The sequence below is a fragment of the Ascaphus truei genome, chromosome 3 (assembly GCF_040206685.1).
Source record: "Ascaphus truei isolate aAscTru1 chromosome 3, aAscTru1.hap1, whole genome shotgun sequence".
Taxonomy (NCBI): domain Eukaryota; kingdom Metazoa; phylum Chordata; class Amphibia; order Anura; family Ascaphidae; genus Ascaphus; species Ascaphus truei.
This window is the reverse complement of record NC_134485.1, coordinates 111,674,350-111,701,919: the sequence shown is the minus strand read 5'-3', so window position 1 is coordinate 111,701,919 and position 27,570 is coordinate 111,674,350. Positions and strand designations below refer to the sequence as shown.

Genomic DNA, 27,570 nt, shown 5'->3' with positions numbered 1-27,570 from the left:
ATAAAGCCAAAATGGAGAAGCCATGTGTGAAAAACTAAGTATACCTTATGATTCAATAGCTTGTAGAACCACCTTTAGCAGCAATAATTTGAAGCATTCGTTTTCTGTATGACTTTATCAGTCTCTCACACTGTTGTGGAGGAATTTTGGCCCACTCTTCTTTACAAAGTTGCTTCAGTTCATTGAGGTTTGTGGGCATTTGTTTATGCACAGCTCTCTTAAGGTCCAGCCACAGCATTTCAATTGGGTTGAGGTCTGGACTTTGACTGGGCCAATGCAGCACCTTGATTCTTTTCTTTTTCAGCCATTCTGTTATAGATTTGCTGGTGTGCTTGGGATCATTGTCCTGTTGCATGACCCAATTTCGGCCAAGCTTTAGCTGTCGGACAGATGGCCTCACATTTGACTCTAGAATACTTTGGTAAACTGAGGAGTTCATGGTCGACTCAATGACTGCAAGGTTTCCAGGTCCTTTGGCTAAAAAATAAGCCCAAATCATCACCCCTCCACCACTGTGCTTGACAGTTGGTATGAGGTGTTTGTACTGATATGCTGTGTTTGGTTTTCGCCAAACATGGCGCTGTGCATTATAGCCAAACATCTCCACTTTGGTCTTGTCTGTCCAAAGGACATTGTTGCAGAAGTCTTATGGTTTGTTCAGATGCAACTTAGCAAACCTAAGCCGTGCTGCCAGAGAAGAGGCTTTCTCCTGGCAACCCTTCCAAACAAACCATCCTTGTTCAGTCTTTTTCTAATTGTACTGTCATGAACTTTAACATTTAACATGCTAACTGAGGCCTGTAAAGTCTGAGATGTAACTCTTGGGTTTTTTGCAATTTCTCTGAGCATTGCACAGTCTGACCTTGGGGTGAATTTGCTGGGACGTCCACGCCTGGGAAGATTGGCAACTGTCTCCTACTTAGCATCTTAATTCCTATGGAAGCAGTAAGGCTGTACTTAGTTTTTCACACATGGCTTCTCCATTTTGGCTTTATTTTTGTTAAATAAATCATGACACAGTGTAATATGTCATGTGTTGTTGTTCATCTGAGGTTGTATTTACCTAATTTTAAGACCTGCTAAGGAACAGGTGATTGTTATTATGTCCTGATATGTAAAACCATAAAATTCAAAGAGGGTGTAATTTCTTTTTCACACAACTGTATATGATTTCTTCTAGAAAGACAGATTCATCAGATTTGTTCAAGTTTTCACCACGCCCCTAGGGTGTGGATTCAGCAGTTTAAGCAGAGTCCGACAGCAGAGTCCGACAACTGTTGGGTGTGGGAGTCATATATCCACATTGATCTCTGTAAACTTTAACATGCATGTTGGTAGTCAGGATAATATGAAATGGTCCCTCCCAACGAGCGGGGATTCTGGATGTGCCATTTCACCAATCTCCTGGGTTCAAAGAGTGGCTGACCTATGGGTCCTTAGGCTGTGTCTCTATGACCTATAGAGAAACTCTTCGTATACCATTAGTTAGACATTCACATTAATTCATCAATGTGTCAGACATGATATGAATATCAAAAAGAACGAATCCTGCGTTCCTACCAATCAGGCTAAAATATAATAGTGGAGTTGAAAAAATTGGTGGAGCAGCAGGAACCCAGAAAAAGCACCGATCAGGTGCTTTTTCTTGGTTCCTGCTGTTCCACCAATTTTTTCAACTCTACTGCCCCACGATTGGAGTGACGCACTTACACAGCGCAGGTTCCGGCAATTCGCTACACCTCATGGGAGAACGCCGAGAGGAGACGGGCACCTCCATGTGAGCAGCCTGAAGTTTTTCCCGGACGGTCTGAGGCTTCGGTATCACCATAGCTTCAGAACGCGGGATCCTACAAGGCTTTATCATAAGGACACAGGTATTTACCTCAATATCTTTGGACATTAAGGGATGCAGAAGCTAGGACCGAGATATTTATGCTAATGAGTTACTAAGGGTTCGGTTCAAGGCTGGCTCTAGTTTCTCTAGCTACTCTCTTATTTGGTCCATCTTTCCCTGTCAGTTCAGTCCTTCATTGTACACTATAGGCGATGTTATTTGCCCAAGAACTTATAATCAGAAAGGCAACACTCTATAAGCAGCACTCTAATTATATATGGTATATTTATGGACACAAAGGATGGTCCTGCAGAATTGCTGCATCAACAAGTAAGTACTGTCACAATCACCGCAGAAATCAAAAACAATAACATTTTATTATGTCTATATCGACCTTAAAAACACAGATGCAGTATTAAAAATCCCCATATTGTTGTGGCTGATATGAATAGTTGGAGTATTAAGGTTAGTATAATAGGTCAATCTATTTAACTGTTCATATCTTAACATCCAGACATATGAGTATACAATGGAGAAAATCTACAGAGATAGGCTAATGTTGTATCTGAAAGCAAAGGTAGTGCCACAAATAACTGCCCATGTCTATGTTGGTTAAAGTATATGATAGGTTGATCAGCAGACAAAGGTGAAACTCTGTAAAAACCAAATGCTACCTTGAAACCCCTTAGAAAATGGTGTTTCTAGCCTCTAATTAACTCTCATGCGTGTATACTGAGAAAGGATACTATGCATCTATATCGATATTATTACAGATGGCATTGTATATGCATAGTATTGTAGCAGAGTATTTTGTAATTTAACAGTCTACCTTGTAACATAAACATGTAGCAGTAGAGCAGTAGTATTCTCATAAATATATAGAGAATGTAAATTCAAACACTTGTTAGGTTGGTGGTGTGTGCTAATCACTGGCAGTATAGACAAATGCTGGTTCCCAAAAGACACAGCCGTGATACACACACTGCACAGATACATATACCACCTCTACTTAGCTCTATTTGTGTATAGCGTAGGTGCTATCACCACTGGATGTAATCAGTATTGTTGATGATGTCTCGGCAGTGTAGTAATAAAGCCTTCTATGCCATAAACACATTCATTAGTTGTAGCGATTGACATTTAGTAATGCATTGAATCAAAATGCCGCTACACGATACAAGCCTGCTCGTCTGATGTTATCTGGATGCTGCCACTTGGAGTGACGTCACTGCTGTGACGCCCTACGTTCCCGACGCACGTTTCACATGTTACACACGCTTCATCAGGGGGAGGAGGGATAGGAATATGATCCTGTCGGTGAGTCTTTAAATACTCATATATGGTACATCCCCCGACCAAAATAGGCGGAGTCAGACCTATAGGAGTGGTCCGGTCCAAACGGGGGGTGGAGCCGGACTAAAACAGTGTCCTAGGATTTGATTACCCCTACGAGTTCAGACTATCACATGGTTGCAAGTGCAAATGACATCTGAGCGAACGGAACAAAGAGTTTGTTCGTGGAGGTTGTATGCAGCCTAATGGACTAAATTAATGGACTAAAATAAAATCAATAAAGGGTATGAGTGTGTGTAATTGTTTGTGTATGGTTACTTGGAACCCAAAATGAGTGTTAATGTGTAGGAGTGTATACTAAAATATATAAGCCCTGCCCATAATGGTCAATGCAGGTCAAATTAATACAAAAGTGTAACTATTATGTGATATATGTAATATACAGGTATAGGATTGAGTGATGTATTCATACACAGAATGGAGATTGTATGCAGACTAATGAACTAAAAAATGGACAAAAATAAAAACAATTGAGGGTATGGGTGGGTGTACTTATTAGTGTATGGTTACTTAGAACCCAAATTAAGTGTTATTATGTAGGAGTGTATACTAAAATATATAAGACCTGCCCATAATGGTCAATGCAGGTCAAATTAATGCAAAGGTGTAACTAGTATGTAATATGTGTAATATACAGGTATACTGTAGGATTGAGTGGTGTTTTCATTCACACAATTAAATAATAAACCAAAACACAAATGTGGATAAACACCTAATAACCGTGATAGTGATGCATAAAACATATTTGTGATGTGATATGTGGAATGTAAATCATTGTAGACGTGTTGCTAAATTATAAATTGTAAATACCTGCACCTATGGGTCAAAGCAGGTCAGATTAGTGTATATAATTGGTATGTGATGGGTATAGTGTACAGGTGTAAAAGTGATTGTATCCAGACATCAAACTACCACCATGCCCTATAAAATAAAAAAAATAAAAATCAGATAAAAGGTGAAAATATAAACCCCTCATTGAGTCCATTAGGGGCCAGGGTTTGTAGTTGGAAGATCCAACGACATTCCTGTTGTAACAGTCGGTGGTCCCAGTTGCCTCCTCTTTGATCTTTGCATATATAGTCAATTCCACAAAACTGCATAACTTTGGTATCCCCCTTGTGGTGTTCTATCACATGCCTTGCAATAGGGGTGTCTTTGGCATTACGAACATTACCCAAATGCTCTAAAAGCCTTATCTTAAGAGGTCTGTGAGTCTTACCCACGTATTGAATGCCACATTCGCAAGTCATGAGATAGATTGTTACGCAGGTTAAACAATTAATAAAGTCTTTAATCTTAAAGATTTTTGTTCGTAGAGTCTTTAAACTCTTTTGTAGCTGGCATGAAGGGACAAGCTTTGCACCTTGAACAGGGATAGGAACCACGTGGTTTGGGACCTAACCATGTTTTGATCTGATTTTTGTCCAGATGACTATGCACCAATCTGTCCTTGATGTTTTTATTACGACGGTACCCTGTTGAAGGGGTATATCTAAGAACTTTCCTAAGGTCAGGGTCCTCAAGTAGAATTTTCCAATGTTTTTGTAGGATGTTTCTAGTTTTTTGTGATTGTTTGTTGTATGTAGAGATAAATCTGATCTCATCATCCTGTGGTATAGTCTGTTTGGGTACCAAAAGTTCTGCCCTAGGAGTTGTCAATGCCCTATAATAAGCTTTTTTTAATTAGCTTATTACTATACCCTCTTGTTTGAAATCTATTGGACATATCCACTGATTGTCTGACAAATTCATCTGTAGAGGAGCAATTTCCTCTGAATCGAAGAAACTGTCCCACTGGAATGTTGTTGGTCACATGTCTTGGGGGGTGGCTGTTTGCTCATAGCAAGTTGTTAGTTGCCGTAGGTTTTCTAAAAATACTTGTCGCGATAGTGTCACCCTCTGTTCTACTGCACCGACACACTTTATTCGAGCAAATTCCCAGTATGTACCTGGCAGATACCTGGAATGCGCCGCTCCTCACCTCTGACAAGCCCCGTTGCATTTGCCTTCCCAGCCTGGGTTCATGCCTGGCTGACGGGCGGCTGATCTGTTAAATGATAATGATTAGGATTTAATAGGCTGCAATGCTTCGCGTGTCTACCAGATGGCATAAATTCATGAATTGTAATGCAGTATATATATATATACTGTGCAGTATTGCAGCCAGCGGGAATAAAATGCTTCAATCCCTGTCTGGAAAATACCTCAATGCACTCGGGCAGAAAACAGTCACAAACCTCAATACACCCGGGTATACCCGAATTCGTGGGACTAGCCGAGCTCGAATAAAGTGTGTCGCCAGTGTAGATATAGTAATGTCTACAAATTTAATCTTCGCTCTATCAAACTGCATTGTTAGTTTTAGATTGTGATTGTTCTCATTTAGACTATTAATGAAGGCACAGAGAAGTGTCTCCGTACCCCTCCATATCAGAAAAATGTCATCAATGTATCTGACCCACAACTCCACATTCTCAGTATATTGTTCATTAGCCTCTATGAAGACCACTGTCTCCTCCCACCAGCCTAGATATAAATTGGCGTAGGTTTATTTATTTATTTTTATTTTATAAAATATTTTACCAGGAAGTAATACATTGAGAGTTACCACTCGTTTTCAAGTATGTCCTAGGTGGGAGCACATATGGTCTCCATGGCTGTACCCTGTATCTGGTGGTATAGGGTATTGTGGAATATAATGAAGTTGTGGGTCAGTACATAATCCAAGAGTTTGAGGACCAGTTGGTTATGGGATACACAGTCTGAGTTTCTTGCTTTTAGAAAATGAGCCACAGCTTCTATACCACTAGTGTGGGGAATGCTTGAGTAAAGCCCCTCTACGTCAAGGCCAACTAAATATGAGTCAGGGTTCAAACAAATGCCATCTAATTTACGCAAAACATCTGTTGTGTCTTTTACATACGATGGTAGAATTTCAACAAATGGGCGTAAAATTTTGTCTAAGTAAACACTCGTATTGGAGGTGACATTTCCAATACCGGAGACTATTGGTCTTCCAGGTGGAGGTCTCTTCACTTTATGAATCTTAGGTAAGTGATAAAAAGTGGCAATTCTTGGTGTTTTAATCAACATGAAATCATGCTCTTTCTTAGAGATAAGTTTTTCTTCAAGGCCTAGATCTAGTATCGTTCTTAGTTCTTTCAAGAATAGTGGTGTGGGATCTTGTCGCAAAACAGAATAACATTGTTTATCTGAGAGAAGACGTTTAGATTCTTGTATGTAGTCCTCCTCATTTAGAATAACGATATTACCACCCTTGTATGATGGTTTTACTACGATGGTTTTATCCAATTCTAAATCTCTCAGAGCTATTCTATCTTGGTAGCTAAGGTTTTGTGATCCTTTATTAATTTTCAAATTAGTTAGATCTCTGGTTACAAGTTGGTTAAAAACATGAACATTGGAACAAACTTCATTTGGGGGTGTAAAGGTAGATTTCTGTCTAAGGTCTGTGAATGGGCCTTCGCCAGGTGGCCTAAGGCTTTCTTCCTCAAGTGTTTCTAGAGTTTCCAAATTTTTAAGATCTTGTGTATTTAATAACTCTATGGGGGTATTGGTATTTAAACACTGTTTTCGCTTTTTGAAAAATTTGTGTAGTGATAACTTGCGACAGAACAAATTTACATCTTTTATGCAGTCAAATAAATCCATTTGACTGGTGGAACAAAAAGACAGTCCTTTAGACAGGATTTTAATGTGGTTAGGGCTCAATACTTTGCTAGACAGATTGATTATCTGCGTCGTCTTGTCCTCCCCCGAGGGTTCCTCTTCTTGGATGGCTCCTGATAGGCCCATCTCTCTCGATCTCTTAGATAATCTGCCCTTTCCCCTCCTTGTTTTCCTCTTGTGTTTGGAATCGGAAAAAGGCCCGTAGTCTCTAAAAAAGAGGGGCCTGATCTTTGTGGGAAAGGGAGTTCAGTACCTGAATTAGTGAAGTTCTGTAAATGTGTTCCAATGTCCTGTTCAAGGTCACTGGCAGAAGCCTCCCACTCTGTAGAAGATTCTTGTGCTTTGGATTGTGTCTTTTTAGATTGATATCTAATTTTATAGCGGAAAATTTTTCCTTCCTTAAAATCATCATAATCCCTCAGAAATTTGTTGTGTTTCCTCTCTTTAAGGTCTTTCGTAAATTTATCAATGCTATTTTTCAGTTTGTCTTCTAGCCCTCCAAATAATGGGTCAGGTTGCCATTTAGATATGTCTGCTCTCAAAGTCACAATTTCAGCTTTCACTGAATCAAGTCTTTTACTTTCATGGTCAACAAGTAACTGCATCAATTGTGCTGAACAGTGAAGCAGTATCTTTTCCCATTTGGCTATGAAGTCTGTATCTGTTATCTGGTGTGAGGGAGGAAGTTTAACTCTAAGTCCTCTAGGTACAAGGTCAGTTTTTAAATAATTTTCTAAACTTGCAACCTCCACCAGATTTTGGCTCTTAAGCTGTATGCTTTTTCTAGTTCTCTGAAATAGCTATTGATATCAGTTGAGGTACCTTCTTCAACAGGTTTAGATGTGGTGGAAAAAAATTCTAAAGCCTCATTAAGCCAGTGATCTATGTCCTGTCCTTCAGTCAGAAATTTAGACATTGTTTGTCCAGAGAAACACTGTTTATTTTGGTTTTTATTTTTGTCCATTTTTTAGTTCATTAGTCTGCATACAATCTCCATTCTGTGTATGAATACATCACTCAATCCTATACCTGTATATTACACATATCACATAATAGTTACACTTTTGTATTAATTTGACCTGCATTGACCATTATGGGCAGGGCTTATATATTTTAGTGTACACTCCTACACATTAACACTCATTTTGGGTTCCAAGTAACCATACACAAACAATTACACACACTCATACCCTTTATTGATTTTATTTTAGTCCATTAATTTAGTCCATTAGTCTGCATACAACCTCCACGAACAAACTCTTTGTTCCGTTCGCTCAGATGTCATTTGCACTTGCAACCATGTGATAGTCTGAACTCGTAGGGTTAATCAAATCCTAGGACACTGTTTTAGTCCGGCTCCACCCCTGTTTGGACCGGACCGCTCCTATAGGTCTGACTCCGCCTATTTTGGTCGGGGATGTACCATATATGAGTATTTAAAGACTCACCGACAGGATCATAATCCAATCCCTCCTCCCCCTGATGAAGCATGTGTAACACGTGAAACGTGCGTCGGGAACGTAGGGCGTCACGGCAGTGACGTCACTCCAAGTGGCAGCATCCAGATCACATTAGACGAGCAGGCTTGTATCGAGTAGCGGCATTTTGATTCAATGCATTACTAAATGTCAATCGCTACAACTAATGAATGTGTTTATGGCATAGAAGGCTTTATTACTACACTGCCGAGACATCAACAATACTGATTACATCCAGTGGTGATAGCACCTACGCTATACACAAATAGAGCTAAGTAGAGGTGGTATATGTATCTGTGCAGTGTGTGTATCACGGCTGTGTCTTTTGGGAACCAGCATTTGTCTATACTGCCAGTGATTAGCACGCACCACCAACCTAACAGGTGTTTGAATTTACATTCTCTATATATTTATGAGAATACTACTGCTCTACTGCTACATGTTTATGGTTACAAGGTAGACGCTGTTAAATTACAAAATACTCTGCTACAATACTATGCATATACAATGCCGTCTGTAATAATATCGATATAGATGCATAGTATCCTTTCTCAGTATACACGCATGAGAGTTAATTAGAGGCTAGAAACACCCTTTTCTAAGGGGTTTCAAGGTAGCATTTGGTTTTTACAGAGTTTCTCCTTTGTCTGCTGATCAACCTATCATATGTACTTTCACCAACATAGACATGGGCAGTTATTGGTGGCACTACCTTTATTTTCAGATACAACATTAGCCTATCTCTGTAGTTCTTTATTGTATACTCATATGTCTGGATGTTAAGATATGAACAGTTAAATAGATTGACCTGTTATACTTACCTTAATACTCCAACTATTCATATCAGCCACAACAATATGGGGATTTTTAATATTGCATCTGTGTTTTTAAGGTCGATATAGACATAATAAAATGTTATTGTTTTTGATTTCTGCGGTGATTCTGAGAGTACTTAGTTGTTGACGCAGCAATTCTGCAGGACCATCCTTTGTGTCCATAAATATACCATATATGATTAGAGTGCTGCTTATAGAGGGTTGCCTTTGTGATCAAAATCTTCTTTTGATCAACACTGCTAATACCATATATTAACCCTTTTAGCACCAGTCATATATTTCCATTCCATTTATACACAATTGGTGATTGCGGTTTCAGTTACATACCAAGAACTTATAACCTGATTTGCTGCGGATTTAGAACCATCTTTTGGACTTCATATATGTCATATACTTTTCACTTTTGGGTCTCTCAGGTCATTTCTCAGAGTCTCTGTATCGCTATTTTTGGAGCTGGGAGTAGTTACCTATACAAGATTAAAATATAATAGTGATCTCATGAGTAAGGGCTATTTCGTTAAACCCTTTGGCCAAAGCGCTATAAGCCTGCAGCCACATCACAACCAAATTTGCAGGTATCTACACTGAATATATATAATTATTGTCCCATGGACTAGTGAAAAATGTGAGAAGGCCCTGAAGGGGTTAAATAAAGGATATGCTTTTGTGAATAGTGCAATTAAAAGCTGGCCAAAGCCAGTATCATAGTTACCTTTCAATAGAGGTATAGCAGGGTCCCCCAATGGATCCCTTTACCTTCGTGGGGCTGGCGGGTGCCAGCAGCAGAGCATGCGCATCAGGCGGGTGCCGGCGAGGTGTGGAGGGGGATAGCTGCAGTCGGGAAGGCAACCGAGTTGCTGGAGGCTCCCGGCGACTCCCGTGGCTGGGAGTCGCCATGTTGGGTGGGCGCGCACATGCGCAGGGGTTCACGCATGCGCATTACAGATGCGCACAGGTGCAGTGGAAGGACACAGGGCTCCGAGGGGAACAACAACAAGCAGCAGGCCCTGGGGCTGCAAGATCACCTGGCTACGCTTAGCCAATAGGACTGCCAAAATCCCCTGCTCAGAGATGGATAATTTGGCGCACAGCAAGCCACGCCAGTCAGAGCTGGGACGCCATCAGGGTAGGGTGTGTGTGTTCAGGTGTCTGTGACACCTGCACTTGGTCAGAGATCCCATTAGGTCCCAGCTAGGCCCCAATTCCACTCAGCTTATGGTTGCTGCAGACAGGCCCATAGTATAGGGACACTGCCCTGTAGCTTCAGAGTGAGGGATACAGACAGGAGCGGCTGCATCCTGTCTATAGGTGGTTTGGGACCAAATCACCTGTCACATAGAGACTCTCATCAAAGGTGGCACAGTCCAGACGTGATACCACCCAACGTAGAGGCAGAGGCTTCGCGGGTTATGGCAGCAGATCCGTGGATCCCATCATCAGCTACAGCATATGCATGCCCGGGTGTGGACACACCCGGCAGGTATCCAACACCTCACGTGCACCAACAACACTTTAGTGGGCAGCGCTGTACTACCACACATTGGGTGGGGGGGATTGACCTTGTGGACACCGGGTGGATTTGGTGCCTACGGACCCCTAGGTACTTTGGGGACAGTGACTCCATTGAGGGGGGGCAGAGTATTGGAAGATATGGCCGTGCGGGGCCTGGTGGGTAGGCTGTTACTATATGAACTGCATATAGTAAAACTGTTCTGCTTTACGAAGTGTGTATTCTTTTTGTGTCCTGTAACGGGAATTCCACACGCTAGAATCCTGTACAGATGGAGGCGCTACCGAGCACCACTAAGGTGCACCCCAGGTTCCCAGTAGCAGAGGCTCAGATCTCTTGGACACCATCAGGTATTGCACCACACCCATACACCGTAGCCACACATCTTCTAGGGGTGGGGGAAAGTGCGCTACAGAGATAAAACTGTGGGTGCACAAATTCCCTAGTGTGAATATAATAAAACTTACACATATTTCTGTCAGCCTTATACATTCACCTACTCTGGAGGGGGATGTGCAGACTGACACTGAGGTGTATTATACCTGTAGTAATTGGAAAATTGGTAGTGGCTCTGTCCTGAAGGGAGGAGCCACATACCTATAAGGAACTGCTATGTAAAGCAGATGAGCCAATAACGCTTTGGCCAAAGGGTTTAACTAAATAACTCTTACTCATGAGATCATTATTATATTTTAGCCTAATTGGTAGCACAGGAATCGTTGTTTTTGTTTTTCTATATCTAAGGCCAATCTTTTTACCAGCAGCACACTTCTAAAGGGAGGAGTGTATGTGTATATAGTGTGCATATGTGTAGGGGTATTATTAGATGGTGTATCTTATGTGTGGGGGGGGGGGCATTATAGTGTGTAAATTGTGTGTGTTTGGGAGTTATTGTGTATATTGTGTGGGGGTATTATATTGCTGACAAGTATAATATTGTGGGGGTGTTATTATATGGGGTGTATTGTGGAAGTATTGGGGTGTGTATTGTTTGGGAGTATATTGTGGGGGGGAAATTGGATGGCTATCGTGGGGGATTGTGTGTAATGGTGTATGTGAGAGGGGGAATTGTGTGTGTGTGGAGGGGGATTGAGGGAGCAGGATTGAGTGGGAGAGCGAGGCATTGAGTGAGCGGAGGGGAGGGGATAGAGTGTGAGGAGAGGGGGCAGGTGGGGGAGAGGAAAGGTGAGTGTGGAGGAGAGAGTGATGGAGGAAGAGAGCCACGAGGGGGAGAGAAATTCATGGAGAGAAGGTAGGGGGGAATAGGGGCGGAGTAAAGAGTTGTGAACGAGGGGGGGAGGCAATGCAAAGTTGCCAATAAGACGGGGAGGGGAGTGAGTACCTGTAAGAATAAAAATCTACTTTCACCACTGCTGGTGCTAAGAAATGACCAACATTTACAGCACTAGTTCATCCACTATCGTTTTTAGATTCATCTATTCCTTAAAAAAGTAGTGGTCCTGTGCCTAATATTAAGAATTTCATAAATCTATCAACAAACCATGTGCATGAGAAGCACAAATGAATAGGGATTAAGCCACGCCCAATTTCAACAAATTAGGTTACATCAGCCCTTCTAAGGCTTCGTCCCCTGTGGTCAGGCTGGCAATGGTGTGCGTGTCGCACACAAGGTACAGCCTCTATGGGGCAGACCCCAATCGTCGCGTGGGCGCATAAGGCGCGATGGCCTTTGTCAAAAGACAAGATTTTTGTCTTTTGGCACGGCGGCTGAGCATTGGCCACGTCACAGCGACGGTTCAGCCAATGAGGGCGAACCAGCCGCATTACGTAATGGCCGCGCCCCTTCTGTTGGATCGCCTGCTCTTCAGTGGAAGCGCAACCGCAGACCACAGGTCGCGGCTGAAACTGGAGCAGGCGCTCCGGCGCGCGCATGCACACAGTGACTGGGGCCGTAGCCTAAGACTCCCTGCTTTCCTACTCACGGCAGTTTTCTGTCTAGCTGAGCAATACAAGAATAACAGACAAACCAACACAAATTCCACTATACTTAGACTAGTACAAAAAGAATTAACTAAGAAAAATTCTTCCCTCTCTTCATCCCTCCAATGCAACTACAAATGGATGGGGACATACCCAAGCATTTCTCTATTGTGGTTGGGAGAAGGAACACCATACATAGACAAGATCCTCACCTCAACATCACTAATAATGAAATAGCATAAGAACTCTCCCCAGATGATCTTAAAAGATCATAGAAGGTAGCCAAGCCTTTAGAATACTAAATGGCCCTATCGCCTGTTTCTACACATGTGGCTGTACCCTCAAGTGTGGCATGGCCTCATATTCCTGCAGTAAGATCTTCTTCAGTAAGCTGAATACAACTAATGCAAGGAGCATAATTTAGCACAAAGGCTAGGACCATGGGTAAGCTGGCCAAACAACTGTGGCACTAGGGAACTTGGCCAACAGGTAGGGCAAAAATAACTGCTGTGAGGAGGAGCAGGGAACACTACAACCAGATTTGTTGGGCATTGCCTAATTCCCATTCATTTGTGCTGGCATAGGACGGTAGAAGAGAGAAAAAGTAAGCTTAGACACCAACACATTGGTTGATGTGAAGACCAGCATCATAGAGGAACTGCATAATGTAATACAGAGCAGTTGTTTGATGGATCTGCTTTTAGTTGCAGTCTTGAGACATGTTCTGTAGCATTGGATGAGGTTCCTAAAAGGTCTGTAGTGCATGTTGTGTGTGCTGTTCACTTGTTTGCATTAAAGTGACTTTGATAAATAGCCCCAAAGTTTCCTTGTTGCAAAATTGATTAAAAAAATCACCAAGATATATCTATATAATTTAAAAAGCAAATGTCCTAGGATTATAGCCAGGAAACAGGTCCTTTGTTTTACAGTCCATCTACAAATATAAATATGTGGGTAACAGGATGACGACCCAGTTAGTCATTGTTTTGCATCTCTTATCCACTATAAAGAGAACGGTAGTTGCTTTATGATTATTTAGCATACAAAAAAACTTTTACTGGCTAAATTATTGCTTATACTCTTATTTCACTGTAGTATGTGGAATAACTACAATTATGTGTGAGGTTATTTTTATTTATTTTAATTTCTGCTCTTTTCCCCTTCTATGGGCATATTCTGCTGACAGTTCAATGTGTTACTTGGAATCATGCAAAATTCAGTACCATCTGTAAGATTGGAAAGAACATTACCGGTATTAAAATCCTAAACAGTAATCTCAATTTTGCACTATCCCCTTCATTAGCACCATAATTAAGAATTGGAATGGAGCTTTAGTATGGATGAGGAATTTAAGGTCAAGCCCAGATGACTGAAGTAAATCCACAGTAAGTTTTCCCCTTGTGACAAGACACTGAAAAGTAACATGCAAATATCCAAATCTATAATTGATAAAGTTTCACACTTCCCTTATTTGACAATGCAATTATTAATCTGCATGATACAACTAAACTGTATGTTAATGTAAAAAAAAAAAAAGTTTGCATAAAGTCAAGAATAAGGAAGGCTTTAGCATTGCTTCTAACAAAGCACTCCACTTTCAGGTTCAGAGGTCCATGGTGAAGAACAGATGCCATTCCTGTTACTATATGTTCAAGTATAGTCTATCAAATACACATCTTTAAAACAACAGTGCCAACAACTTGACTGCTTTTAGATAAGTTAAAGTTGTAAATACCATCACAATGAAGGCACTCAACACCCTACACTTCTGAGCTTTAATTGAGCTACATGATTAGCCATGTTGTGAAATTGACTAAAAGGTGTCACTTCAACTTTTATCTAACTATTCATGTTTTTTAGTAATTTTATTTATATTGCTAAAATCCAAGTTTCTGGGTGCTGATATGTATTTTCCAACAGGAATACTACAGCCGATGTAATAACACTACTGGGATTAATAAATCTGTTAACCCTTCACTTCCAGTTGGGTCATTAATGCTTTCACAGATTACAGTATATAGGAAGTAAGGAATTAAAATAATAATACAAACAACAAATATCTAAGGCACAATGTGACAACATTATAGTGCACCATTATTCAGAGTAGTCTATGGTAATTCTCTAAATACTTTTGTTCAAAACACGGTGATCCACAGTATACATTGTCAACAAAAACAAGTTTTGGGGAAAGCAAGCACAGATCATAAATCATGTGTGAATATTATCTCATCAACATTTATGTACAGTACACAACAAAAATGAATTATAAGTAAATGCCTGAATTTACTGTTGCACTCCTGTCCTATAAAGCAGCACTAGGTTATAACAGAAAGGTTGCATGGCACTGTGGATTGTAATAAAGTATGGTACTGTAGGTGTGTCAGAGCCCATGTAAATCTACTCATGTACTCAAGTGCTGTCAAGTGTACAGAGGAAATGTCCTCAAGGACATAGCTGTCTTTAAAAAAAATTGCCTCTGGTAATGTTCTGTCCCCTGTATGGGTTTTCTTTGCCTATACTGCAGTTCCCCTAGCCTTAGTTGTTACTTTGTAACTCCTACCTGTCTTAGCCTGTTGCCCTGGCAACCCCCCTACTCCCTTGTCTCCTCTGTAACTTGGGCTGCCCCTCCGCCCCATGCAACTTGGTGCAGTCCCTGTCCAAGTTTTCTGCTCGTTTGGGTAAGCATCTTTCCTTTTCAAGCCAGCAGCCATTGTGAGTAGTCATCCCTCACTGATTCCTCAAAAAAAGCATTGTCTTTTTACCTTCCCCTTATTCTGCCACCCCCAAGTCCCCTCATGTTATCTGTTTACCCCCTCCAATAAAGTTTCAGAAAATAAGGAAGGACTCTGTGTGCTGGAGTAGGAGAGTAGTTTAACTGCCTTTTTCTACTACTAACTAACTCACAGTCACACTTACATTATATGTATGCTGGGACTAATTAATTCCCTTATAGACTGCTCATGTTATTTAGGCTGTGTGCAAATTAGTGGGAACGTTTTTGTGATCATTCTTGATCATTTGATAAATATATCTACTATTCCCCATGCACCGCCATATCCTCTATATACTAACGAATATTAAGGTAGAGTGGTGATAACTATTTCCTACTTTACTAATCAGACTTTTAGGATTCAGTCCTTCCTTAATTGCAACACCTCCTATGTTGTATACTTAATACGCTGTGCATGTGGCAAGGGATATGTTGGCCGTACTATTCGACCTCTAAGATCGAGAATATTAGAGCATCTCAGGTCTATTAGACACAATGATTTAAGATTCCCAGTATCTCGCCATTGGACTCAGTGTCCTTTGGGCAATCTACAGACATTTACTTTCTCTGCCGTAGAACATATTCCTCCACATATTAGAGGAGGTAATAGGATAGCCCAACTGAACAGAAGGGAGATGTTTTGGATTGCCTCATTAAGAACGCTGTCACCAGATGGCATAAATGTGGATTGGGAACTACATCATTTTCTGTAGGGGTTTTCTGGGTCAATTCAATTTATTATATTGCTCTCTAAACATCAATATTATATGTATAGTGAAATATGTACATTTAAATATTTATGTTGTTATTCTTAGATAATGTGAGATCACAAGTAGATATATTCCACTTTAGCTAAATATGGATATATCAACAGATATAGACTTATCAATTATTAATTATTATAATTCTTTAATCTAATTTAGATTATTTTTCCTACAAAGTGCTGCAAAAGCGTGCAACGCGTTGCAGGATCACTTTGCCCTCACTTGTATGTTCCTGTGTATCTTATTAATAGATTAATGGATTAAAACCTTGATTTTACGGCACTTTATTTGTTGGTCCCCGCTTTTTGCTGCGGTGCTCTTCTGGTAACCTGCTTCAAGCCGGATCAACAAAGAACCCTTCATGTTACAATAGAGACAATATAGTATAGGGAATTATAATACAGATCAGGGTTGATCGGACTACCAGGGATTGTACAACCACTAGACAGAACACAAGTGTTTAATAAACCAAAGTTCATTTAGCCAGAACCAACAGTAAAATACACAATACAACAGGTACAGAAATACTTAGGCAAAACTAGGATACAGAGAAACTCCTAGATGATTAGGTGGAAGGCGCTGGTGAACCGAACTTACCCTCGATGTTCCTTTGGGATCCTTAACAGAAGTGTCAGTGTTCAGATACAAGACCACAGAGGGGTCCACACACTAGTCTCAATGACCGAGACTTACACACCTTATAGGGTCTAGGCACTGACAGTAATGCGACAAAACCAGTCATAAACAACAACTGACGAACTATGGTCAGTGGCAGTGGTTATACTCTTTCCCCACACAGGGAGCCGCCACAACGTCTGGAAGACAATAGCTGCGATACGGGAAGAATAGTCTCTCACGGCGGGTGGATGATTAACCTGGTCTCTGCAAAAGGCCCAGATACAGTAATGTGATTACCAGGGCACCATGGCCCCAGAATGGAAATGGAGATGCCTATCTCCAGCATAACACATCTGATATAGGACCAAGAAACATAGTAATACCACGGGAAACAAATCTGTCACAATCCCAGTATGAACAATACATTACAATGATGGCTGGGGTTCCTTCTCCCATGGAAAGATGGCCTACAGTATGTGAGCCCTGCCGTCACAAATACAATAAGTGCAACAAAACAAACAGACAATAGGATAGGAAATCCCTGCCCTGGAGATCTTACAATTTAAATGGTATGTTGTGAGATTTAGAGGCGGCAGGTGAGGGAGTAAGTGCAATAAATGGCAGTGCTCGGCCACAATGGTTGATAGGAGCAACTGTGGGTGTGGAACAGTAGGCATGAGTGTAGGTAACATTAAAGGTTCACTTAAAACCATGAAACATATAAAGTGAAAACACTCAGCATTTAGTTGCTTGTCTATTATACTTAAAGTTCCGTCATTTTAGTTTCTTATCAAATGTGTGCCAGAAAGCCTCATTGTAGACACCAGCACAGCAAATATCACACACTAATTCCCTCACCTGCAGTTTCAGTAAATCTCCCAACATACCACTTGGATTGTAAGCTCTCCGGGGCACGGATTTCCTTCCCTATTGTCCGATTTTGTTTGTTGCACTTCCCTGTCTTGTCTCTTTTGTAAAGCACCGAGTACAATGTGGGAGCTATATAAATAAAGATATACATACATATTTCCAAGGTGTTTTTGCCTAATAGAAGAATGTTGCAGTTACTGTAAGGTTACATCCATCAGATTATATAGCCGCCATGTCACAATGGTGGGAAATGGCTTTGAAAAAAAAAAAAATACGATATACTTCTCTTTTTTTGTAAGAGAAGTATGTTATAATGGAAAAGTTAAATAAAGGCTATTTGAAAAATAATACTTTTTTTTGTATCTGCTTTGGTTACACCAATTGGGACTGTCCTTTTACTTCTACTATTGCAGATTTTCCAGTGTGCTTAAAACGGCCGTCCCAGGTAGCCAGCGAACAACCTTTTGTAAAGAATGCCATCTGATCGGCTTCCCTAAGCAAATCTAACTATGCAATCATAAATAATGGACTGTTTAATTTTTTGTGAAATTAATTACAATAAAAAAAAAATTCTTAGGAAGTGTTTATCAATCAAGTGTTTTCTTTACGCGTATCACAACATGTCCTTATCAGAGAACCAATGGAGAATAATGGTCTCTGGTTGTGCAAACTCTTGTTGAACACACAATGGTACACAATGAGGCAAAAGGGAGCAGCCAGAGGAAATCAAACCCCTCCTAAGTCTCAGCTCACCATGTGTACATAACTTAAATAAATATGCATAAATACATATAGGTATCAGATTAGGGCAAAAAACAAACAAAAAGGCATTAATTACCCAGATGTAACCCCTTAAATACAGTATGTCATTTACTAGTCCACTTTGGTCCTGGTGGCGGGTTTGCCTGTATAAACTTCCCCAAGCACTTGTGTATACAGGCCATACACTGTACGACCATTGGAAAAATAACAATCATTTCAAATACCAGTGACATTATACAAATAAGATAAATGATTTGAAAAGCCATAAATAAGAAACAAGTCTAGTTTCGCAAAATCACATTTATAAAACAGGTTTGCTAAAGAAAGGATTCTTTAAATCGTCACATGCACAGTACATTAAATTAGAAATAAAACAGTTGTGTGAGAGAGAAAAGACCACAGCATAGACGTGTCAATATGCTAAGACATGTGTAGAGAGGGGGGGATTACAGTAATTCTCTGTAAATATAAACTCCACCAAGCCAGCTGGGGTTATTCGTTTGACTAGTGGTTCAAATATTGTTGTTTGATAAACCCTAAAGTGGTTAATATTGCTTAATCTAGACCAACTATTGCAATCAAAGTCATCTACAAAATGTGAACCCGAAATGCATATATTGGGAGATGCAATGGTCTTCTAAATCCATGGAGAGTTTTGTCTCTATTTTGATATTGGATCATTACTGGATCCCCTATATTTGAGGTAGGTATTTTTCAGGCAAACTACCACTTTGTTGTCTATTTGAACACATGATTTTTTCAGCAAACACAAACAGAAACTGTGAGATTGTGTCCATGACTGCCTGAAGATTTCCAAGCAAATAAACCATAGTGCTAATATTAGGTCTAAGGTTAGTGATAAAATCATTAAGACATATCTTAAGAAATATTCAATCTATGATTTTTTTGCGGAAAGATTTCAAATAAGATTTACAAGATTGTACATTTCTACTAAAACAGCGCATGGTCTGCATCACAAAACGTATCAGGAAAGGCAAAAAGGAACTCAACACAGCTTAGGGGAAATGTGGACAAGTACTTCTTCTCTGAGATTGTGGCAGATTCATGCAATAGCCAACCAAAAGAGGTGGTAATGGAGTTAAACATGCTTTGTGTGGAAACACATGGAAAAAAAGAAGAAAGGTTCTCATAAGGTCTGAGGCTTCAAGTGGCTCTCATCTGTTGTCAGTTTCTGTTACTTTCATCGTTTTGGGAAAAATCACCTGATTTGGCTTAATTATCAAATTATTACAAGTTCACTCTACATGTCTACAGGGCAAATTGATTGAGCAGTGATTTCAATTTGGTCTTCCTAACATTCAGAGAGAGACTTAATAACCTTTTCTCTGGACTGGACGGCTTTCTAGTAGGGAAAATATTTAATACTTATTTAAACAATAAACTACTGCAGAAATATACAGTATTACTAGGTATAAAAGAGCCTTTTCTTGACCCTCAATCTGACCAACATAATGACCCATATTTAGTAAGCGGGATATTCTATAAGACTCCATCCGATGCCATAAACCCCTGTACAGCCCATTGACTTAAATAGGCCATAAGATGTCTTCCAGCACCGGATGGTGTCTTGTGGAATATCATCGAATCACATGGGCCATTATGCTATCCATGTAAAATCCTAAAGCATAACATTAAAAGGGGGCATTATCACATCAGTTAAAGCATCTTCCTTGCGTATCAAAGTATACTAATTATTAATTGAAGTGAAAACACTCGCCCAGTATCCCATCCTACACCTTTACAATGTCTGTTTAATTACCTTATAAGTACATATGAAATAGATTGTTACATTTAGGTCTGAAAGCTTTATTTTGATTCAGAAAAGACACAAGATTAGTGATATCACCTATACTTCTTCCAGTATATATGGGAAAACATGTGCAGTTTTAGAGCAGCTATTCATAACACCAGATCAGTTACATTCACCCCTGCACATATTTTACACAATACTCTCTCTAGAAAACCTAGTATTGGGACACTGACAAGTAAGCAATTTTAATACACTGCTGTTCCCCCTAGCAGTGAAAAAGTTAAAGATTATTTACAACAGCAGACAAATGTTCAGCGTCAAGTTTCTTCTTCATCAAACATCCATGGCTTGAACACAGAATGATTCTTATCTTTGATTTGTAGTCGATTGACTTGTACTTTGTGACCCTTCACTCTATCCACTTGGACATCAGCAAGTTGTGGCTTCATGAATTCATCTGGGAAGGTTGTCTTTGCATGCACAGTTATATCTTGTCCCATCAGTAAATACATTTTTTTTTTAAATTCTGAAAAATTATCTTTCTAGCCGAAATACTCTGTTCATGTTCTTTCGACTATATATCCTTTTTTTTTTTTTTAATTAAAGCCGCAATTCTGTTTTCATTTCAACAGTCACAACCATTAAGGGTATTTTAATTCTGGACTATAAATGATCACTGCTGGAGCCAGACAGCTCCTGAGATACTATATATTGTTGGCCTTCTTGGAATGAATAAAAAAGGGCACAACTGCATCAAGAATTGTGCATGAAATGTATTCAGAATCTTTATTAATGGAAGTAAACCTAATTAGATAGTCAATATTAAAACCACCAGCCCTTTTCTAGCATTTGAAAGCCTGAGCTGAGAGATGGCTACCGGGCTGTCACCATCCAAAGTCCAAGTGCCACATTGGCAGTTAAAAGAGAACTGCCAGCCAGCAGGATGAAAAATCCCATCAGCTCCCTGTTCTGTTTTTCTACTATCACAGAGCTCAACGTGGCTTCAAGGAAAGAGTTTAGTATCCACTGTCCGTCTAAGGCAAAGCAAGGAACAGCGTTGATCACAGCCAGAGCTCCTGACAGAGAAATTAGATATCTGGGATTAGTCAAGCATCAAACAATTGAATTTGAGGTGTACAGTAGAAAAAAACAACAAGAAAAAAAAGGCAAACAAAAAGGTATTTTTCTTTTCAGGAAAGTACAATTACTATCATCGATTGTCAGTCCAATGGCTGATGATAATAGACGATGATCAAATTTGAATGAGTCTACATTCCTTGGTACCAGGACGCATCACATGCCGGTAATAGCTCAAAATTAATTTAGAAAACAAATTTTTGTGAAAATGCTTATTGATTGGCTAAAATTGTGAATTTGTGATGCTCTACAGCTTTTGATAATAACCCAATCTGTCCGGTGATCCATGTTCAGTGTGGAAAAATATTGCATTACAAACCATGGCTCAGTGTTATGTAATGAGCTTAACTTTTTGTTTTGTTAGACTCAACACTACTGGGAGGGCCTGCCAGACACTTCTCAATATGTTTCGTAGGCCTTTGAAGCTGTAAAGAAGTTATTAGAGAGCATACAGTAATTGCCAAAAGGATACTTGCAGAACGTCTCTATGATGACTGGGAAATCGATGCTCAGAAAGTTGTATCGTGGAATGAAACTGCTTATACTCACTGCAAGAAAATATAATGATCATTTATGTTACATACTTAAAGCAGCAAAACATGCAAAATCATGTTTAAAAAAAAAAATCAGTTTTGTAGTACTATGTAATACGAAAAAAGAAAAAACTACAGTGCGTTACTAATAATACTCTCTAATGTCAAAGTGATGTATATTACACCCAATTGGTTAAACACCTATGTGATATAGTATATGAACAACAACCTCTAGTTGAAAGGATTGGCATCTGCTGCTGTATCAGACAGAGTGACTCAGCACCACTAGGACAGTGAAACAAAAAAACAACAGCGCAAACACATAGTGAAGTATATGCAAAATATATTAGACTACAAAAAGTAAAATATCTGCGTAGATCAGATCAGAATTAGTAAGGCATTTTATGCACTCAGGCATATGTTACCCGGCACCGCACGTCACCAGCAGCAAGGGAACATGAACTCGCAACACCCACAGGAACAGCTGAACCGTCAGATCGGAGTATCAAATCTGTATGGTAGTTCTTATTCCAGCATCAGGGGATTTCCCTCTGGCGTCCAACAATCCTCCGTCAGGTAACCGATCGTAGTAGATACCGGGTCTGGAGTGCACACCGTCCGGCTTGCAACACTGTTTCTCCACGACGGTTAGCGACACGCCGTTAGGTAAGGGCGGTCGCAAAACGATAGCCGTGTCGCGGATACTGGCAGTACTGATGAAGTAGCTTATGCTATGAAACGCGTAGGATAGATGGTGTACGAGTCACTCTAATATCATTATTGATATCTCTAGCCCTATCTCGAGTCATCCTGTTATTGACATTATGTGTATTACACGTTTACTGACTGCCAGTATCCGCGACGCGGCTATCGTTTTGCGACCGCCCTTGCCTAACGGCGTGCCGCAAAGTGTCGTGGAGAAACAGTGTTGCAAGCCGGACGGTGTTCACTCCAGCATCCGGTATCTGAACCGGTCTCTACTACGATCGGTTACCTGACGGAGGATTGTTAGACGCCAGAGGGAAATCCCCTGATGCTGGAATAAGAACTACCATACAGATTTGATACTCCGATCTGATGGTTCAGCTGTTCCTGTGGGTGTTGCGAGTTCGTGTTCCCCTCCTGCTGGTGACGTGCGGTGCCGGGTAACATATGCTTGAGTGCATGAAATGCCTTACTAATTCTGATCTGATGTACGCAGATATTTTACTTTTTGTATTCCAAAATATTTTGAATATACTTCACTATGCGTTTGCGCTGTTGTTTTTTTGTTTCATTGTAGTACTATGTAGCCTGCATTTTCTTTTCAACTCCTAATGCCTTTTTTAATGATTTTTTCCTTTGATTGCTATAGCAAACATTTAGAACGTCACATCCCTTTTCTCTTTTGAAACAGGCTGTCACACACCTTTTTTAGCCCTGCCCTTTGGCAACAAAGTATCACTGTAGATGGAGAGGGGGTTGGCCCGGTATTAAAGGGGTTGCACCCCATATGGCCACCCCCTGACCTCACCAGGGAGGCAAGGGGTTAACTGGACTGCGGTCCAGGAAGGTGGTTTACACCTTGTCATGTCATGAAAATGTATGTTCCCCTGTTCCCATGTTTCATTATAATCCTGTATTTTAAAGATGTTTTAAAGTGCATTTCTGTATCTCCAGTTCTGGAGGTCGCAGAGAGTTGATATTTGGCCAATATGTGGAGTCACTGTAGGCATTAAGAACTGGCAAATTTCGACCCACTGAGCCCACCAGAATGGAACTTATTAATATGTGTAGATATTAAAGTGTATATGTATGGTATTTTGGATCTGCCCTGAAAATGCAGACTCCATCTGCTATGCTAATAGGTCATGAAGGGCAGCCGGCTGATTGAGCCTAAGCACTGTGATCAAAAGTTAACTGCCTGATTGTTTACACTAAGTACTAATCAACAGATCAAGTACTAATCAACAGACTCTGCCACTCTAATTGTTACCCGAGGGTGGAGAATCATCAAACTGGAGTGGTTTGTAAGTGTTATGTCTACACCTACAAACAATGCAGATACTTCATTTGATAGACTGGTCGTCGCCCCTGATTTAATTATGGGGCTACCCATAGAGTCCCAGTACACATGGGCTAATTAGCTGGGGGGCATGGGTTAATCTGTGTCTCCACGTTAGGGATTGGATACAGATAATTGTTCACCAATAATCTGTATTCAATGTTAAGAATAGGATTACACAGGTATATAAACTGTGTCAACCCTACAGTTTTTAGTTCTTCTTCTGATACCATCTTGAATGTCACCGGATTGCTGGAGAATCGCTAGCTGATACTTCTCCATTCCCCAACCCTAAGTAAGTGTTACCTTCTTGTCTGTTAATTGTACTATATTGCTGTGTTCACCTTTTTTAAGGAATAAATATATTTTATTATATCTAAGCCTCGTTCAGTTCAACCCAGATATTTGGTGTTCATTATATCTTGTCATAAGTTACCGTGACAATCACCAACAGATATGTTTCCGTTTCACAAACAGAAAGTGTTACACTTATTAATATAATGTTACATTGCAGCGCTATCATTTCACAAACTCCAGTCAGAAGGCGGCCATTTAGATGGGCACCCAAGCAGGATACTGGCCGATCGATCACAGGAGAAGGGATCGATCAGCAACTTAGGTAATTATTTCTCATTAAAGCTACTCACATGCTGCATATAGTGTAAAAAAAAGTAGAATGGATGCGGGTTGTTGCAGCTGTACAACGCACCAATGTGGGTTCGTGGCAGCATGTGTACATGTGAATGTACGTTAATAAATGAATTCAATAGAAAAAGCAGGTTGTCGTTATAAGAGCAGAGAACAGTTTCCTTGTTTCCCTTATTCCATATATATATTTAATGATCGCTTTTGTATCCAACAATATTCAGCACAGTAACAGATACCAAAGAGGAGAACATTTCTTGGTCAACCCCATGCCAAGTTATCAAATGACCAAAAAGGTCCACTTGCAGCACATCCCCTATAAATTATTTAAATCACACAAACCTGCATACTCTAGATGTAGTGGATAACCTATAAATAACATATCTATTCGGGGTGGATGCTTTACTCTGATCAGGCGAGTTTGGTTCTCTAAAGAAGGAACGGCACACACATTACGAGCAGGGCCCTTCTGACAATCTATATTTGATCGGCACTCTTGGCTGGTCTGGATGGCTTTTCGTGCTGGTAAGCAGGCAAACTGTGAACAAGATAACAGGGATCAATATTTAGAGGAAATTAACAGAGATGTGCATTCTCTTACAAACCATAAAAAGAAAAATATGAAAAAAAAAATGCAACAGACTATATTCAAAATCTTTTATACTCTAAAAATTGAATTGACTCCACTCTCCGATTATGGGGCTTATTCTAGTAGCTTCGATAAAATCACTGCCAAATCGAACGTTTTGGCACGACCCTACCTCACGGTCTGACATTTGTGTTATCACGATATTCAGAGTCATCTCAAATCAGAGACCGTGAGGTAGGAAAATGCCAATACTGCTCGGGATAGCACTGTCCTTATTTCAGCCTTTTCTAAGTTGTGCCGCTGCGATCTGCCCGCAGTCTGTGAGAGCTGCATCTCCCTGCACAGCTCTTACAGGCAATCGCACTGTTTTTATTTTATTTTAATAACACAGTATTGAAGAAGGGGGTCTCCGGAGCTGAACCACATTTAATTCAGCCTCAGGGACCCCCTGCTTCTTGAGATACGGACCCAGTATGGGGTGCCGGTATCTCTGCAATGCAGAGAAATACCGTCCTACCACCCCCCCCCCACCCCTCCCCAACACATAGTACAGTAATGAGCAAAATCCCTTATTATATTGAGATTCCCAGATCGGGGGTTGCCCATTAAAAATAAAACTCATACGGTGCCCATTAATTGCCATTGGTGTTATCTTTGCTCCCATTAAGGGCATTGGTAACCACACAGGTAATCAATCGGTGTATTGGATAGTATTGGTTGTTGTATTATATTTTAATGTTTATTCTGGGTAGAGTGGGTGGGTGAAGGTGGTATTTGGCCCATGGTGGGTGTTTAGGCCTACCTGGAGGGTAGTGGGAGGGGTTAACCCCTTCATTACCTTAGCGGTTATTACCGCTAAGTCCTCCCACAACCCTCCCCATAGGCCTAAACACCCACCACGAGTCAAACACGACCTTCGCCCACCCCCTCTAACAAACCGAGCACTGATATTTAACACCTTCATTACCTTACCGGTTAGCCACTAAGCTAATGGCTGATGAAGCTGTCTGTAAATATACTTGTATTACATAGGATTGCAGCAGGGGGTCTCCGGAGCTGATATTAATGTGGATCAGCTCCGGCGACACCCGGCTTCAAACCGATGTAGTAAAAAAACCAAACATTTCTTCTGAGTCACATTGCGGATCCCATGTCGCTGAATGTGCGAGTTGCAGCCGCGATATGCATTTCGAAGCTACCTGAATAACTCGATTTTTCAAAAAAATGCAAGTATGAGCATTTTTGAAGCTACCGCTCGGTTTCAGTGAGCAGAGTGCTATCGATCGGGAAGAAGCAGGTCACGGGTGAATTTGGCATGTTCTCGGAGGTTTCTGAATAGCTACACATGCAAGTGCCCAAAACTGTCGATAAGTCACTTATCAAAGCTACTAGAATAGGCCCCTAATGCTGGTCACAAGACAGGAGGAGATTGAATTACTGTACTAAAATTGCCGAAATGTGTAGGATTGCTATATTTAACTGGATAGTAGACAAATATGTCACTTAAACATATTTTACCAAATGTAAAAAAAATACCAACAGTAAAGATGGAAATTCTTTAAAATCCTGATTTTTTTTTTAATGTTAAGGTTTTAGTTATTGAACTACTATGTAACATATTATTGTTTTTGCTAATCATGGCAAAAAAATCATGTTATTGAAGCTTAGTGATACCACAACACTATAACCCTGTAATTGCTGAAGGAAAAGTGCACACATACCAGTTGATTGTCCATATTATTGCTGTATGAGAAACATATGTCGGAGAGGCTGTTGTTGCTGCAGCATTCAACAGAACCGTCAAGTCTTCTGTACACTAAAGAGCAACACAACACTGTATATTGTACAACACACCCTATTTACAGTAGCCAAGGACAATGCTGCAATTTATTGGCGTAATAAGAGAAATAATGAGGAGGAATTGAATATTGAATGGCTTTGGAATCACAGTGTTGGAAATCCCAGCACTTACTCCTTGTAACTCTGGACAAGTCACCTTTACAGTATTTCCCTACTTCACTAAATTTAGATTGACACAGTGTACTGCAAGCATGTCAAACTCAAAGGCTAACACGGGCCAAATAAACAAGGTTTAAGTTTAGGTGGGCCGCAAAAAAACAAAAACTTCAATTTTCATAGAAACGTAGGTATATTTTGAAAAGTACACTATAAAAAAAAACAACAAGAACAACGATAAAATGAATGTTTTCTTCCTGACACATGGCATCTCTGACTCTCTCTCTCAGACTCTCTCTCTCTCTCTCACTCTCTCAGACTCTCTCTCTCTCAGACACACTCTCTCTCTCAGACACACTCTCTCTCTCAGACACACTCTCTCTCTCAGACACACTCTCTCTCTCAGACACACTCTCTCTCTCTCAGACACACTCTCTCTCTCTGACACACTCTCTCTCTCTGACACACT

At 40.3% G+C, this 27,570-nt stretch overlaps 1 protein-coding gene across 6 annotated transcripts in view; it reads right to left on the bottom strand.

Moving 5' to 3' along the window:
- Positions 1 to 20,957: 20,957 nt before the first annotated feature.
- Positions 20,958 to 27,570, bottom strand: part of MBTPS2 (membrane bound transcription factor peptidase, site 2) — an 83,303-nt gene continuing 76,690 nt past the window's right edge. For all 6 annotated transcript variants that reach the window (XM_075589356.1, XM_075589359.1, XM_075589355.1 and 3 more), the window contains exons 9-12: positions 26,867 to 26,961; positions 24,899 to 25,094; positions 21,807 to 21,882; positions 20,958 to 21,293 (exon numbers count right to left, since the gene is read on the bottom strand). In XM_075589356.1, coding sequence (XP_075445471.1) covers positions 21,071 to 21,293; positions 21,807 to 21,882; positions 24,899 to 25,094; positions 26,867 to 26,961 — 590 coding nt within the window. In that variant the 3' untranslated portion in view covers positions 20,958 to 21,070. The remainder of the gene's footprint in view (positions 21,294 to 21,806; positions 21,883 to 24,898; positions 25,095 to 26,866; positions 26,962 to 27,570) is intronic.